Here is a 17,233-nt window from a genome sequence, read left to right as displayed (position 1 = left end):
ATTAGAGAGCCACAGGTGCTCCCCCACTGGGACCCTGTTCCCCATATAGTACACTACTTTTGACCAGGGCCCATAGGGAATAGTGTGCCATTTGGGATGCAGCCAGTGTGTACCAACTCACCGATAATGTTGTGTCTACAGTGAGGGCAGGTGTGGTGCTGGAGGAGCCAAGGGTCCACACACTTCTTATGGAACCTGTGGGCACAGGGGATGACCCGCAGCTCCTGTTGAGGGGAAGGAGAGCAGGAGAAGAGGAGGGGGAGGAAACAGGGGGAGAGGAGGAGAGGGAGGGGAAGAACAGGGGAAGAGGAGGAGAGGGGGAAGAAGAAGAGTTAAGGTTAGTTATTAAGGCTCATGATATCGAAGGACATTATTGGCGTTTTGTTGGATGAATGGCCAACAGGTGGCAGCAAAGCAGCAAGAAGGTTTCTCTTCTTCACCGGTGTCACATTATACATCAGTTTACAGCTACACCGAACAAATCCAACCTCACAATCAAACCCAAGACTACACTACTCATCATGGCAGCACAGAGCCCTCAAACTACACCAGTCACCCTTCTTCTCAAACCTGACACCATGCCGTTGGCCGAGCCAGAGAGCGCCTTATACAGAACACAGCAAGACTTGACACAAAGAAGGATCATTATTATTCCGTTCTTGGACAGAAGATAGCTCAAGTTTGTCCCTCCGTCTCTCTCGCCGTTTCCCTCTCTCCCACTCTCCTTCTCTCACTGCCCCTTAGCATGACTCATCTCCTCTTTGGGCTCTCTCCCTCCCATCTTTTGTCTTACTTCACTGCTCAAACCCCTTTGATGCCATTCAGCCTTTTATATCACTACTATGCTTTGTTGTGTGTTTTCTTCCCCCTGGTTTCCCAAGACGACACATAACACACTCACTGACAGACTGGGTCCCCTGGGGGCCCGGGGCTCTGGGTTGGTCCTCTGACGTCCCCAGGCTGGGCCATGATTAGCAATGCTGTTACTGTAAACCTTCAAAGGTCCCAGAATAGGGTCTAGGAAACATCTTTCTACGGTGACCTCAGAAATTCAAGTCAGTTTGACCATGTGCCTTAAACTCACCACTTTCAAATACCACTCCAATTAAAATGCCACTCTGACATAACAAAGTCTCTCAACTTTTTGTTATGAACATTATTCAGTGTGTGCGTGTGTGTGTGTGTTCTCTCTCGCACCTCTCCGTCGATGTACTTTTCCAGGCAGATAGCGCAGTCGGAGGTGGAGCTACTGCTCAGTGAATCCGATGCCCCGCAGCTGCTCTCGCGCTGCCCTTTGACCTTGGCCTTGAACTTCCTGGTCTCCATCTTCTCCAGGGCCTGGATGGCCATCCTGTTCATAGAACTCTGGAGATGGGGAGAGGGAGAAGAGAGAGGAGGGATAGAAATGGTCAGGCTGGGAATAATGGTACACAACAGGTACATAAAGAGAGGTGCAGTATTGGTAGACAGGTACAATGTTGGTAGACAGGTACATAAGGACAGATACAGTGATGGTCATGTAGCCTACATAGAGTCAGCAATATGTTGAGGACAGAGTGTCCTTAGCATGCCCCAGTGTGAACTCAACTGGAAAGAGGTTTCGTAACGTGTGACAATCTGCTGCTGGTGTCAACTGCTATTTTCATTAACACTTCAAGGAAGTCGACATGGCTCATCAGGAACACACACACACACGCAAACGGAAACACGTGTGCACACACACTGGCAGGTTTCTCTATATTAATCCCAAACGCAGTCCCCTGGAGTGTGTTCCTCTGTTTAACACACACACACACACACACACACACACACACACACACACACACACACACACACACACACACACACACACACACACACACACACACACACACACACACACACACACACACACACACACACACACACACACACACACACACACACAGGTGTGCTGGCAGGATTTCACCTGCTACTGTGCTGCTCTCCATCAAGGTTAATTAGATGTTAAAACCTGTTTTGGAGATACTTGGTAGCATTGGATAGAAAACACTCTGAAGTTTCTAAAAATGTTAAAATAATGTCTGTGAGTATAACAGAACTGATATGGCAGGCGAAAACCCGAGGAAAATCCATCTGGAATAAATTATTTTGAGGTCACAGGCCATTTCAGTGCTAGCCTATGGGAAATACAAATAGATAGGACCCAGATTGCAGTTCCTATGGCTTCCACTAGATGTCAACAGTCTTTAGAAAGGGTTTCAGGCTTGTTTTTTGAAAAATGAGGAAGTAGTTGGAAGAACTACAAGGTGTCTCTCATTAGAAAAGTAGCCTTGTTGGCGCGTGAATGAGGTGCGCGCTCTTCATTATTTATCTTCCCTATTGAACATACTATTCTCTGTCTTAAATATTAACGTTCATTTAGATATTAGAGTACCTGAGGATTAATTAGAAACATCATTTGACTTGTTTGGACGAACTTTACTGGTAACTTTTTGGATTCGTTTGTATGCATGTTGAAAGAGTGGATTACTGAGATCATTGGCGCCAACTAAACAGACTTTTTTGGACATAAAGAAGGACTTTATCGAACAAAACGACCATTCATTGTGTAGCTGGGACCCTTGGAATTGCAAACAGAGGAAGATCTTCAAAGATAAGTGATTTATTTAATCGCTATTTGTGATTTTGTGACACCTGTGCTGGTTGAAAAAGTATTTTGGTGTGGGGCGCTGTCCTCAGATAGTCGCATGATATGCTTTCGCCGTAAAGCCTTTTTGAAATCTGACAACGCGGTTGGATTAACAAGAAGTTAAGCTTTTAAATGATGTATGACACTTGTATTTTCATGAATGTTTAATATTACGATTTTTGTAATTTGAATTTCGCGCTCTGCAATTTCACCGGATGTTGTCGTAGGTGTTCCGCTAGCGGTTCATGCGCCCATTAATCCGGACTCATGGACCACTCCAGGCCTACACTACAGTAACATCCTGTTCAGAGCACATCCATCAGCATAGCATCTAATGTCTCCAACCCTAGGTGAACTAGCATTATGAGGACATGGTGGAGCACTCCGTGTGTGTGGACGTGTTAAACTAGATGTGGGGACCAGAAGTCCACACAAAGTCAAATGCTATTTCTATGGTTTAAGGTTAAGGTTAGAATTAGGTTTAGTTTTACAGTTAGGAGCTAGGGTTAGGGTTAGGTTTTTGGGTTAAGGTTAGGGTACAGGTTAGGGGTTAGGGAAAATAGGATTTTGAATGGGACTGAATTGTATGTCACCACAAGGTTAGCTGCGCAAGACTGTGTGTGTGTGTGTGTGTGTGTGCTCACCTGGCTTCTCCTCTGTTTTAGTTTGATCTTGATGAGCAGTATGAGGCAGACCAAAGATACCACTACGAAGAAGGCCAGGAAGATCCCCATGTCAAAGTACTCCGTAGGCTGCTGCAGGGAGGGAGACAGGTGGAGAAGGGTTTGTTAAATTATGTCTATACAGCCAAAGGCAGACATCTCACACACATGCTTGCATACACACGTGCAGGCACACAGGCATTGAAGCACAGAACTGGGCATAGATGCACCCCTGGCACCATCCATTGATAAAATGACTGTGTGAAAATTGTTGTGATATAACGAAGAATAGAGAGCGAGAGAGAGAGAGAGAATAAATGAGAGGCTCAGATTTCTCTAGAAGAATGACTTCCCATGTCTGTAACTGTTAGCTGTGGGACTAGACTCAGTATAGTGCTTTGTGAAGTGTGTAGGGTTTAAATAAGAGTTATGATCAAAATATGGTTTGGCTAGTCCATTCACTTGCAAATGTGTGCGTACACACACACACACACACACACACACACACACACACACACACACACACACACACACACACACACACACACACACACACACACACACACACACACACACACACACACACACACACACACACACACACACACACACACACACATCTAGCATCTCCCCAGTGGTTCTGGTTTGGCTTGTCTGGCTCTTACCCTTGGTGGTCTGTGCTGGATTCTGGCACGGGCCACTTTCTGCTTGTTGACTATGTTCATCAGCTTCACAGCATCGGCCCCCTTCACATAAACCACTGGCCTCTTCAGAGGGTCCTCCGCTACCTGGTTCAGCTGCAGGAAAGGAGAACACACAACAGGTCAGCTATACAGGAGAACACACACATAACAGGTCAGCTATACAGGAGAACACACACACACACACACATAACAGGTCAGCTATGTAGGAGAACACCGACACGGCCAGCTTCCACATTTGGCCCGGTCCACATCGACCTTCAGTATTGTAAATGAAGAATAAGAACTGTGTCCTATCATCAACATACACAGAGACAGAGACAGAGACAGAGACAGAGACAGAGACAGAGACAGAGAGAGAGAGAGAGAGAGAGAGAGAGAGAGAGAGAGAGAGAGAGAGAGAGAGAGAGAGAGAGAGAGAGAGAGAGAGAGAGAGAGAGAGAGAGAGATGGAAGCTGTGGACTGCCTCCTCCACTGAGCTCCTCTTTCTCCAGTTTGCTGTCGGCCTCCCTCCCTTCCTGCCCTCTAGTCCATGTGTCAAACTCATTCCACAGAGGGCCGAGTGTCTGTGGGTTTTAATGAATTAAGGTCCCCATTTTAGCAAAGAACAACCCACACCTGGTTGTCTAGGCCTTAATTGAAAGCATAAACCCAAAACTGTCGGCCTCTCTCCGTCCCTTCCTGCCCTCTCTAGTCTGTTGTCCTCCCTCCCCCTGCTCTCTAGTCTCTCCAATCAGTCAGCCTCCCTCCCTTCCTACCCTATCTGGTCTCTCCAGTCTCTCAGCCTCCCTCCCTGCCCTCTCTAGTCTCTCCATTCTGTCGGCTCCCCTCCCTCCCGGTCCTCTCTAGTCTGTAATTTAGAAAGGCCAGGGGAAATACCAGGGGTATTCACTTTTCAATTTCTTCCCGTCGTCATGTTACCAAGTGAAATATGCTCTCTCTGGTTACAGTATAGCAAATGGCAATTTCACATCTCTGCCTCTGCGTGTGTTCTTTCCCCCCTGCAATCTACAAAGTTAATCTACACTAGACTCTCAAAAGTGCCAACACTGCTAGCAAAGTTACGCTGCCTGTGCTTGAATTGAAGGACAAAGTGAATTTGAAAGATGAGATACTCAACCCCTCGAAGTCAAATGGAACTTCAACAAAGTGCTTCTCTATTATCAGAAACCATCATGTTTAACTCTACATTAAATTAAAGCCTTTGTAAAAGTAGATAGATCATGTAAGTGGCAAGAACAATTTAAAAAAGAGAGGTTAAAAACATTAACTTTCTAACCCTCTCTCTCCCTCCTAATTTCACCCGTAGTACGTTAACTGTAACTCTCTGTAACTCCTCCTCCCTGCCCCTCGGCCTTGTGGGTCGTGTCTGTACCGATTGGGCAGCTGTGACTGGAAACCCTCTTAGGGGAATTTAACCCCGCGGGCCACACTGCCTTTCATGTGGTCCCTTCTCAAGCCTTTCATCTCTGTGGGTCGCTGCTACACTGCTGCTGTAGCCTACAGCCTGGAGGCCTGTTCACAGAGAAACCTGCATGTTCGGGCCTGGTGCTCTGGGCCTGGTGCTCTGGGCCTGGCTGAATACCACAGGAGAATTCTTCTCTCTGACAAAGCTGCTATGTACGCTGCACCGGTGGAGGCTAGAGGGTGGAGGAGAGACTTCTGTATTACAGGCAGGGAGCTCACCAGCCAACAACATAGAAACAGGAACTAGCTCAGGTAGAATGGAAGGAGAGAGACAAAGAGGGAGAGGGAGAGGGAGAGAAGGAGAAAGAAGTAGAGAGAGAAAAGTCCGCGAGAGAAGAGAAAAAAAGAGTCAGAACGAGAGAGAGAGATAAAAGCGAGAGAGACTCGGATTATTCGGGGTACTAGGGGATGAGGTAATGTGTTGGTGTGCAGTAGCAGCTCTAAACTACCTCTGCAATTATGAGCTCCACGGAGCACGCTCATGGTTGAGTAAAACCCTAACCTGAATATCAATTTAACGTCTCTCTCACACAGTACACTGTTCTTAAGGCAGGCAGGGTAGGACTCAGTCTGCATCCTAAATGGCACCATATTCCCTATATAGTGCACTACTTTTGACCAGAGCTCTATGCACCATATAAGGAATAGAGTGCCACTTGGGACGGGTCCTTAGGCTAGACTCAAAGCCCCTAATAGTTGAGTGAGCCTGCTTCATCCACATGGGTTTGACCAGAAAGAGTATATTGTTGGGCAAACACACAACCTGCTTGTCATAGCAGGGCATGTCTCAGTCAGTTGACAGTGGTCTTGTTAGGACAGAAGGTCTTTGAAAAGAGAAGAAGAATGTGGGTGTTTGAATGGAGAGGAATCTGTTTTTAACCTTAGCACGTTGGCTTATAGCTACTCTGTTTCCTTCATTGAATAAGTGGAGACTTAGGATGTGAGTGCCATGTGTGTGTGTGTGTGTGTGTGTGTGTGTGTGTGTGTGTGTGTGTGTGTGTGTGTGTGTGTGTGTGTGTGTGTATACTGACCTGATCGATGGCATCAGGGTTTTCGGACACGTCAAAGATGACAGCCGTCGCTCCCCTCTGAACCGCTCGCTTCGCCTGCAATAAACAGAGAAAAACACAATCATTAGATATGCATAAATCGTTCAAATGAAGGCACTACTTTCACTACTCTCTACTTTTGTTTACAAACATCACCTTGAACTCAAATAAGTACATCTGAAACGGAAATTGAAACCGGGAGCCAGACAGACAAGCGAGCAACAATGACAAGAAGCTGCCTTGTGGGGAATCCTAGGTGGCTCGTTATAAGCTAGCTAACCAACAACTGTAACAATGTCATTGAAAGACAACAAGTGTGTGCGAAATAGAAATAGAGTTTACATGTTGTCAATAGTCTAAGACAACCCAGTCTGTTTTGCCCCATAGTTGCACACTCGTCAGTTTTGTTGCTTAACAACCAAAGTGTGTCTACACTGAGTGTACAAAACATTAAGAACACCTTCCTAATATTGCGTTGCACCCCCTTTTGCCCTCAGAACAGCCTCAATTCGTCGGGGCATGGACTCTACAAGGTGTTGAAAGCGTTCCACAGGAATGCTGGCCCATGTTGAAGCCAATACTTCCCACAATTGTGTCAAGTTGGCTGGATGTCCTCTGGGTGGTTGACCTTTTGATACACATGGGAAACTGTTGAGCGTAAAAAACCCAGCAGCGTTGCAGTTCTTGACACAAACCGGCGCGCCTGTCACCTACTACCATACCCCTGATTGAAGTGGAATTAACAAGTGACATCAATAAGGAATCATAGCTTTCACTTGGATTCACCTGGTCAGTCTATGTCATAGAAAGAGCAGGTGTCCTCAATGTTTTTTATACTCAGTTGTTTCAATGTATTTTCCCTCCAAACACATTGCACTCTCACTCCCAGCCACTGGAGGGGGTTGTGTGACTTTGAATGGCCTGACTCCAGCAGCAGCTAGGCCCAGCAGCTAGAGGGAGAGAGACCTCGAGAGAGAGAAAACGCGAGAGAGATGACCGAGGGAGTCGACCCCAGTCCATGGAGAGGTAAACAACACAATGATAACTTTGGAAGGATGAGCACATGTGGTCTGTCTCTCAACTTTCTTTCTTACTACATGGTGTCACGAGAGACAGACCAGTATACCAAATGACAGCCTATTGTAGTGCACTTATTTTGTCCAGGGCCCAGGTCTCTGGTTAAAAGAAGTGCACTATAAAAGGGAATAGGGTGCCATTTAGGACACACAAAAGAGCTGCCTGTTTTGGTGGGATGGTGTTTTGGCCTGCCTGGTGACATCACCAAAACTCTCTGCCAGTAACAGCTCGTTTTCAGTTCTCTTTGAATTATTCATTTTGATATCTCACATTTGGGGTTCACTAAGGACCGCATACTCTCGAAAGTATCAATCTAAAACACTCTGTTGGAGACAGACAGGCAAAGCGGCGAATGAGGTGACCCTCAATTCCATCAAAGGAGACACTCTCCCGCCCTCTGGTTATTTTCACTTCTTTTCCTCAACAGAAGTGTCACTACTCTAGTTCTCCTCATATCGACTGGATACCGTTTGCCAGCTCACAAGTGATCCGTGAAGGGTATCGCTGCCGAGCATAGGTCTTCAGACCCTGTTGAGAGGTTGACTTCTAACCAGGTTTTTGATTTAAGTAGAAATTTCGACTTCTCAGTCTCCGTTAGTAGCTAGTGTCACTGCTAGCTATTGATACTCAGTTAGCCCATGCTGCAAGGCTTCGGCTAACTTGCTGGGAGGAAAGCAAACCTCACTAGCATACCCTACCTGCAACACGGTAGCTTTGCTAGCTCCCTTCTATAGTCTAGTTAAGCTACGCTCACCCGTTGTGTTAGCTAGACCGACCCTCTCTGCCTTCAAGGCACTGTCGGTCACGGGAGCTTTTTTCTCTGAATGCTAACTCGGTCACTCGGTTTCCTTCAGCCAGCACTGAGCTAGCCACAGCACACATTCACCATGAGGTGGCTGCTAGCTAGCTTACGCCCCACTAGCCTCGCAGCTATAGCGTTACAGAGTGCTCAATATTGCTTGTGCTATGCCGCAAGGCTCCTAACTAGCTAGCTTGGTGTCGCTGTTTACACAAGCTACTCTTTTTTTAGCCACCAGCCACAGGGCTTCTAACTAGCTAGCCTATGCCGTCTGCACGTTATTTTTACAACAGGCATTGTTCGGTCCCCCTTATCCGTTGAAATGGCCACTGCTATCCCATCCCAGGACGAGCCTAGCCCAGCACTCGAACCCCCACGTTCTTGAGCTTGCGGCTTCATGATAGCGGGGAAAGATTCCCACCCTCTATGCATTAATTGCTTGGGTAGGGAACATGCCTCGGAGGCGCTCGAGGACCCCGAGTCCTGTAAGCACTGCAGATTGCTTACTACAGCAGGTCTGAAGAGGAGGCTGAAATCTCGTCTCTTTTATCTCGTTAGCCCCTCATGCCTCCGAGCCAAAAGCGACAGCTGAGGCTCAGCTCCCCGCAACCGAGCCCAGTTGGGGCAAGGTCATGGATAGCCTCGACTCCCTCCCCTGACTGTCTGACGAAGTAGTGTCAGGGGAAAGAGAGTTAGGGGACAACGAGGATGACGACGGGATCAACTCACGGAAATCCTTGAGATAGCACAGGAGTTGGGGACTGATGACCCCGTTCTCCCATCCTCCAGTGGAGTTTGGGCTCCTTAATGTCTACAAGCGGACCGTGTCCAGATTCGAAATTGAGTGGCTGTCTTCTATAGGCGCTCAAGGCCTGTCAAGGTCACGGGGACCATTATATTGATTTATAATGGCAAGGGTGATAGCCTTCAGAGAGGCTTGGAAGGGCCCTCTCCTATAGAGGAGTTGACCTCTTGGGCACTGTTTTTGGGACATGTCTCATTATACTGAGATTGGTCCATGTATTGGGCTTTCCCTCACTTTTTGAGGTTTTTCCTGACGGGTTGTCCCTGCATTTTCTTGGTCCGTACTCCCTTAGTTTTGGGACCTCTGAGGGTTGCTATGTAGGGACTTCCCTGGCTTTAGCGATACGCAACTTGACCATATGCCCACATGTGAGATTTATTTGAAAGAGAACTTAAGTTCACCTGTGTAACCTTGGTTCTCTGATATTACGAGTGAGATATCTCACTGCATTTCCCTGCGCGCAAGAGCGTCAGGAAGAGAAGCATGCTTGATAATAATCAGAGGGCGGTCCTTAGCGAACCCCACTCATAATATCAGAGAACCGGGGTTCCCCTCCCCACTCAGACCTCTCCAAGACAGCAAAGAGCAATTTGCTCTAGGACTAAGAACCTATTTTTGGTTCTTTGACCATTTTAATTAAAACAAATCACAGTAAGAATTTTGCTAAGACAGTCTGAGAATGGTCTGAGTGGGGACGGGAAAACTGAAAACGAGCTATTATTGAGGTTTGTAACTCTCTTGCTTGTTGGCCTATTAACCAATTTATCGCATGGTGATGTCAACAGGCAAGCCAAAACGTCATCCCTCTGTACCCACTGTTTCTTGAATAATTTAACTTATATATGCCTCATGAGCTTAGTTTAACCGTCGTACCTCATAAAAAATATTAGCTTGTTTCTCACCAATGTGGGCGGCAGGTAGCCTAGTGAGCGTTGGGCCAGTAACCGAAAGGTTGCTGGATCGAATCCCCGAGCTGACAAGGTCAAATCTGTCGGTCTGCCCCTGCGCAAGGCAGTTAACCCACTGTTCCCCGGGCACCGAAGACATGGATGTTGATTAAGGCAGTCCCCCGCACCTCTCTGATTCAGAAGGGTTGGGTTAAATGCGGAAGACACATTTCAGTGGAAAGTAAATGTAAACAAACACTGTATAGCCTCAAAATATGGTTAAAACTATAATTTTTATATCAGAGATGGTAAGTCCTTGCTCTGTCTATGGATTTGAGAGTGATTACATTTCTCCAGCCCGATCCCTCAGCTTTTTAGCGAAACAGTGGCGGGTAGAACGCTTTTTTTTATTGTTTCAACTGCTGATTGGCCCTTTAACTCCTACTTTCCCTGACCAACCAACACCCATTCTGTCTGAGCCCAGGGGTGTATTCTTTACGCTGATTCTGATGCAAAAAGTTTCGCAACAGAAACCGTTTACGCCAAGCGCTATTGAGTTGAACTGTTTTGTTCTTCAATTAAAGTTGTAGTTAAGCAGCTGGAAGAAGTTGGAACGAACCCCGCGGACTTCATTCCACTTTAGAGCACGGAAGAATCTACAACTTATAGGGAAGGGAAAGGCGATACCCAGTCAGTTGTACAACTGAATGCGTTCAACTGAAATGTGTCTTCTGCATTTAACCCAACCCCTCTGAATCAGAGAAATGCGGGGGGTTGCTTTAATTGATATCCACGTCATCGGCACCCGGAGAGCAGTTGTTGTTGGGGGTTAAGTGCCTTGCTCAATGGGCAGAACGGCAGATTTCTCCAACTTGCCGGGGCGGGGATTCGAACCAGTGACCCTGTGTATGTGTGTGTGTGTGTGTGAGAGAGAGAGACTGTGCCATGCAGTTTGATTACAATTCTGTCCTGTATTTAAGCTGAATATAGACATTAATGAGCATACAGTCCAGGGCATAAGAGGGCAGCCCAAGGCGGGAGAAAAGACCAGCTCCCTACACTTATATTGTACGCCTGATACCGCTCCCGTCTTTCCATATGATAGATGTTCTATCCCAAAGATGAGAACTTGCAGAAGCCACCGTGTAGGAGAGAACGGGGAACCCTTGGGACTCGTGTTCCCTACAACCAGGACTGATTCCTCTCCAATACTGTACAACCGGAGATAGACCGGTAGAAAGACTAGCGAGGGAGAGCAGAGAGCAGTCATAGGGTCTTGTCAAAAGTAGTGCACTATATGGGAATAGGGAATAGGCTGACATTTGGAAAATACTGTGCTTGATTGATCCCTCCCTCTCTCTCTATTCCCATCATCTATATACAGTACCAGTCAAAGGTTTGGTCTACCTGTGCAAAGGACCCATGGAGTGGAACCTTTCATCAATTGGGCCAAAAGGCCTTCCAGGAAAATGGAACTACACACACGGAACCTAAAGTACCAGTCAAAAGTTTGGACACACCTACAGTACTCATTCAAGGGTTTTTCTTTATTTGTACTATTTTCTACATTGTAGAATAATAGTGAAGACATAAACTATGGAATAACACATATGGAATCATGTAGTAACCAACAAATGGTTAGACAAATCAAAATATATTTTTTATTTGAGATTCTTCAAAGTATCCACCCTTTGCCTTGATGACAGCTTTGCACACGCTTGGCATTCTCTCAACCAGCTTCACCTGGAATGCTTTTCCAACAGTCTTGAAGGAGTTCCAACATATGCTGAACACATCCCAAACCATCTCAATTGGGTTGAGGTCAGGTGATTGTGGAGGCCAGGTCATCTGATGCAGCACTCCATCACTCTCCTCCTTGGTCAAATAGCCCTTACACAGCCTGGGGGTGTGTTGCGTCAGTGTCCTGTTCAAAAAACAATTATAGTCCCACTAAGCGCAAACCAGATGGGATGTCCTATCGCTGCAGAATGCTGTGGTAGCCATGCTGGTTAAGTGTGCCTTGAATTCGAAATAAATCATAGACAGTGTCACCAGCAAAGCATCCCCACACCATCACACCTCCTCCTCCATGCTTCACGGTAGGAACCACACATGCGGAGATCATCCGTTCACCTACTCTGCTTCTCACAAAGACAAAGCGTTTGGAACCAAAAATCTCAAATTTGGACTCATCAGACCAAACGACATATATCCACCGGTCTAATGTCCATTGCTCGTGTTTCTTGGCCCAAGCAAGTCTCTTCTTCATATTGGTGTCCTTTAGTAGTGGTTTCTTTGCAGCAATTAGACTATGAAGGCCTGATTCACGCAGTCTCCTCTGAACAGTTGCTATGTGTCTGTTACTTGATCACATGGCTGGGCTGTAATTTCTGAGGCTGATAACTCTAATGAACTTATCCTCTGCAGCAGAGGTAACTCTGGGTCTTCCTTTCCTGTGGCGGTCCTCATGAGAGCCAGTTTCGTAGGTAGGTGCGTCCAAACTTGACTGGTACTGTACATCTGTGTACTACAGGCCAGGCCAGGCCAGGCTGACTGGCGCCCCTCCACCTCAATCCACATTCACCTTCATTTTGACTAGAGGAAGTGTGCAGTGAGCTCGCACTGTGTGTGTGTCTGTGTATTCTTTAATACAGGTTCTCACAGGGTAGAAGGGGATGAATGATTCACTAATGCTTCACCATCGATCAACAACAAACTGACTCACAACAAAGTAGTACTCCACATACGGAATGCAGTATCCACACACAGAGACCAACGAGTTGATTCTAATGGGGTTAAATAGAACTCATTGGCTAGTCCTTTCTTTAGGTCTACAGTCGTGTCCACTTTATAGGAGCTAACACGTTTATTTTTCCCCAAACTGCATAAATGCGTTTAAACTTCTGAGGCGAAGAGTGAATTCTCTTACTCTGTTCTCTGTGTGTTTCCCTCTCACCCAGTTTCAGCTCTCCATTGCCAGGCTCTGGCTGTAGTCCATTTAATTCAGACGCTTTGATGTTAGCCATCTACGTTAATAATTAATAGCTCTTGGTAAGACGCTTCAAGAAGAAAGAGATCCCTGCTAAAGAATCTCCATTTGGGCATGCGCTGCAGTGTAGGGACTCGCCTGCCTGATGACAGCAAAAATGTACCTACAGGCAAGCGCAGCTCCCTCTTTTAACGTAAAGCGCACGCACATGAGCACACACACACACACACACACACACACACACATGAGCACACACAAGCACACACACACACACATGAGCACACACAAGCACACACACACACACACACACACACACGAGCACACACAAGCACACACACACACACATGAGCACACACAAGCACACACACACGAGCACACACACACACGAGCACACACGAGCACACACACACACACACACACACACACACACACACACACACACACACACACACACACACACACACACACACACACACACACACACACACACACACACACACACACACACACACACACACACACACACACACACACACACACACGTTGAGAGGAAGGATGAGGATTGGGTTGTTTACATCTAAAAAAAACAACTATTTCCCCTGAGCAGAGCAGAGTGGAGTAGAGCAGAGTGGAGTAGAGCAGAGTGGAGTAGAGCAGAGTACAACAGAGCAGAGTTGAGTAGAATGGAATAGAGCACAGAAAAACAGAGCAGAGTAGCGTAGCGGTGTGCTCCTAGTCCCTATGAAGAGAGAAAAGGCCGACACACTACTCCACAACGTCATAGGTCTTGTCACACTAAAACCTTCTACTCCTACACTTTCACACACTGTTCGAGGGTTTCTATGAAGTAAAGAAAGAATAGGGTGGTGTTGTACAAGTATAGCATTAGGCAAAAAAAATGATGTTCTGATCAGTAATTCTGTTTGCTTCATCGGTTCAAAACCGCTCAGGAATTTCAAGTAATGTTACTTCCACAGCTACCAGATAACAATGTGAATCTCCATAATATATTTGTAGGAGAACTATAGAAAGATATGGCCTTGTCTTTGCGTAAGTAAAAGGTGGCATGGGTGACTGAAATAACAATGTAAAGTTGCCTCTAAAGCGACTTACAGTATGTTTTAAAGTAAACAAAACATGAAACTCACAGGTCAGAAACTCTCAACTCTAGCTGTCTGCCATGCCATGCATATGGCCTGTCTGTCATAAACACTTACACTTACCCAGAGCTAGTCGGAGTCTCAAATAGCACCCTACTCTCTACATAGTGCACTACTTATGATCAGAACCCTATGGTGCCAATTGGGACACAGCCACTGACTTAAAGCCAGAGCCACAGTGTGCGGCCCAGCCGCTGGCTCAACTGGCTACATGTTGGCCCTGAGCATGAGAAAGAGGGTACAATCCAACCCAAGTGGACAGAAACCACAGCCTACAACGAGGAGAGGAGGAGAGCCTGGCGTCTAGACACAGAGGACAGAGAGGAAGAAGAACCCTATGTTTAGAACGGCTAAATACATCTGCCAGCTTGTGTTTTTTAGAGGAAAGAAGATTTCACCATGCAGTCTGGGAAGTGACTTTTCTCAGGATAGATCAGCATGAACACTAGGTCCAACTGTTTAGATACTGTATGTGCACCAGAGGAGGCTGCTGAGTACATAAACATGCACCCAAGTGCACACACATAGGCTGCGTTTACACAGGCAGCCAAATTCTGATCTTTTTCCCCCAGTAATTGGTCTTTTGACCAATTAGATCAGCTCTGAAAAAGATCTGATGTGATTGGTCAAAAGACCAATTAGTGGAAAAAATATCAGAATTGGGCTGCCTGTGTAAACACGGCCCTAGAAGCACACACACACACACACACACACACACACACACACACACACACACACACACACACACACACACACACACACACACACACACACACACACACACACACACACACACACACACACACACACACACACACACACACACACACACACACACACACTAGGCTGTGTATACACCTGTAACCTGTATACTTAGCTAAGCTCTCATCAGAGTTTAACTCTCCATTTCTCACTCTCTCATGCTTGCTCGCCTTCTTTTTTCTTTCCTCTCTTTTCTTCCCTCCCCCGCTCTGCTCTCCCGCTCTGCTCACTGCTATAATTAAGTGAATTAAGTCTTCAGAAGGTTCTCCTCTCCTCTGCTATTACACAGTCATTTCATGTAGCCTCCTGGCTTCTCCTCCCTTTATTAAAAGATAAAGGCATACTTTTCTCCCATGGATTTTCTTACATGTGGTCAGCTTCTTTTCTCGCTCCTTTCTGTTTTAGAGACCGTGTGCCAGGGCATTATTTACATTCTGCTAAAATAAAATGAAAGCTCTGTTCTCAGAATGACTCTTCATCCGACACATGCATATATGTAGACATGTTTGCCAATGGCATTCAAACAAACTGAACTTCGTTTCCCATATGTGACTAATTAACTATTATCCACCAACTATAGTAGATGACATCACTACTGAGCAAAATATCTATGCAGTATACATCCAGCAGGAGACAGAAAATCCCTTAAACGCACGCAAAAAAATGGTGTGAGCACAATAGTTTACCTCAATAACACCGTGTGAGTTAGTTTAGACTACACGTTTAGCACATACAGTTGAAGTCTGAAGTTTACATACACCTTAGCCAAATACATTTAAACTCAGCTTTTCAAAATTCCTGACATTTAATCCGAGTAACAATTCCATGTCTTAGGTCAGTTAGGATCACCACTTTATTTTAAGAATGTGAAATGTCTGAATAATAGTAGAGAAAATGATTTATTTCATGATGCCATCTATTTTGTTTAGTGCACCAGTCCCTCCTGCAGCAAAGCACTCACACAACATGATGCTGCCACCCCCAGTTGGGATGGTGTTCTTTGGCTTTCAAGCCTCCCCCTTTTTCCTACAAACATAACAATGAGTTCTAAACAAACAGTTCTATTTTTGTTTCATCAGACCAGAGGACATTTCTCCAAAAAGTATGATCTTTGTCCCATTGTGCAGTTGCGAACCGTAGTCTGGCTTTTTTATGGCGGTTTGGAGCAGTGGCTTCTTCCTTGCTGAGCGGCCTTTCAGGTTATGTCGATATAGGACTCGTTTTACTGTGGATATAGATACTTTTGTACTTTTGTCCTTTGCTGTAGTTCTGGGATTGATTTGCACTTTTCGCACCAAAGTATGTTCATCTCTAGGAGATATAACACGTCTCCTTCCTGAGCGGTATGATGGCTGCGTGGTCCCATGGTGTTTATACTTGCGTACTATTGTTTGTACAGATGAACGTGGTACCTTCAGGCGTTTGGAAATTGCTCCCAAGGATGAACCAGACTTGTGGAGGACTACCATTTTTGGTTGATTTCTTTTGATTTCCCCATAATGTCAAGCAAAGAGGCACTGAGTTTGAAGGTAGGCCTTGAAATACATCCACAGGTACACCTCCAATTGACTCAAATGGTGTCAATTAGCCTATCAGAAGCTTCTAAAGCCATGACATCGTTTTCTGGAATTTGTTTAAAGGCACAGTCAACTTGGTGTATGTAAACTTCTGACCCACTGGAATTGTGATACAGTGAAATAATCTGTAAACAATTGTTGGAAAAATGACTTGTGTCGTGCACAAAGTAGATGTCCTAACCTGCCAAAACTATAGTTTGTTAACAAGAAATTTGTGGAGGTTGAAAAACGAGTTTTAAGGACTCCAACTTAAGTGTATGTAAACTTCCGACATTAACTGTAGCTTCAACAGCACACTTCGGTTTACTCTCATAACCAGTGATTGAGGCAGAATTAAAAAAATGAAATAACCTGCACTGCTAAATCACGACCTGCTACTTCTGAGCTATACACATTGTCCAACCAATCGCACGGGGACATACCATACAGTCGCACACGCACATTAACCCCTTTCTCCTCATCCTCAGTGTCGTTCCTCATGGCCATGAAATCCCACCCTGAAACCTCCACCTAGACTCTGTACGGCTCTCCAGTTCTACGGGGCGTAAAAACACCACGTCCAGATTCCTGACTGCATGTGGACTTTGAGTGCCCTTGACTTTTGGGGCGACATTCTTTTGAAAAAAG

The 17,233-nt window shown here is 45.8% G+C and overlaps 1 protein-coding gene across 2 annotated transcripts in view; it reads right to left on the bottom strand.

Moving 5' to 3' along the window:
* The window catches only part of znrf3 (zinc and ring finger 3), a 110,653-nt gene that overhangs the window by 4,525 nt on the left and 88,895 nt on the right, over positions 1-17,233 (bottom strand). Inside the window, exons 3-7 of one of the 2 annotated variants that reach the window (XM_071402462.1) lie at positions 6,533-6,607; positions 3,999-4,130; positions 3,316-3,423; positions 1,198-1,365; positions 122-224 (exon numbers count right to left, since the gene is read on the bottom strand). In XM_071402462.1, the coding sequence (XP_071258563.1) occupies positions 122-224; positions 1,198-1,365; positions 3,316-3,423; positions 3,999-4,130; positions 6,533-6,607 (586 nt within the window). Of the gene's footprint in view, positions 1-121; positions 225-1,197; positions 1,366-3,315; positions 3,427-3,998; positions 4,131-6,532; positions 6,608-17,233 lie in introns of both variants that reach the window. The other variant, XM_071402461.1, reaches the window with a different exon arrangement.

This window comes from Salvelinus alpinus, chromosome 5 (assembly GCF_045679555.1).
Source record: "Salvelinus alpinus chromosome 5, SLU_Salpinus.1, whole genome shotgun sequence".
NCBI lineage: Eukaryota > Metazoa > Chordata > Actinopteri > Salmoniformes > Salmonidae > Salvelinus > Salvelinus alpinus.
Note: the sequence above shows the minus strand (reverse complement) of the source record. Positions and strands in the feature narration are given on the sequence as shown.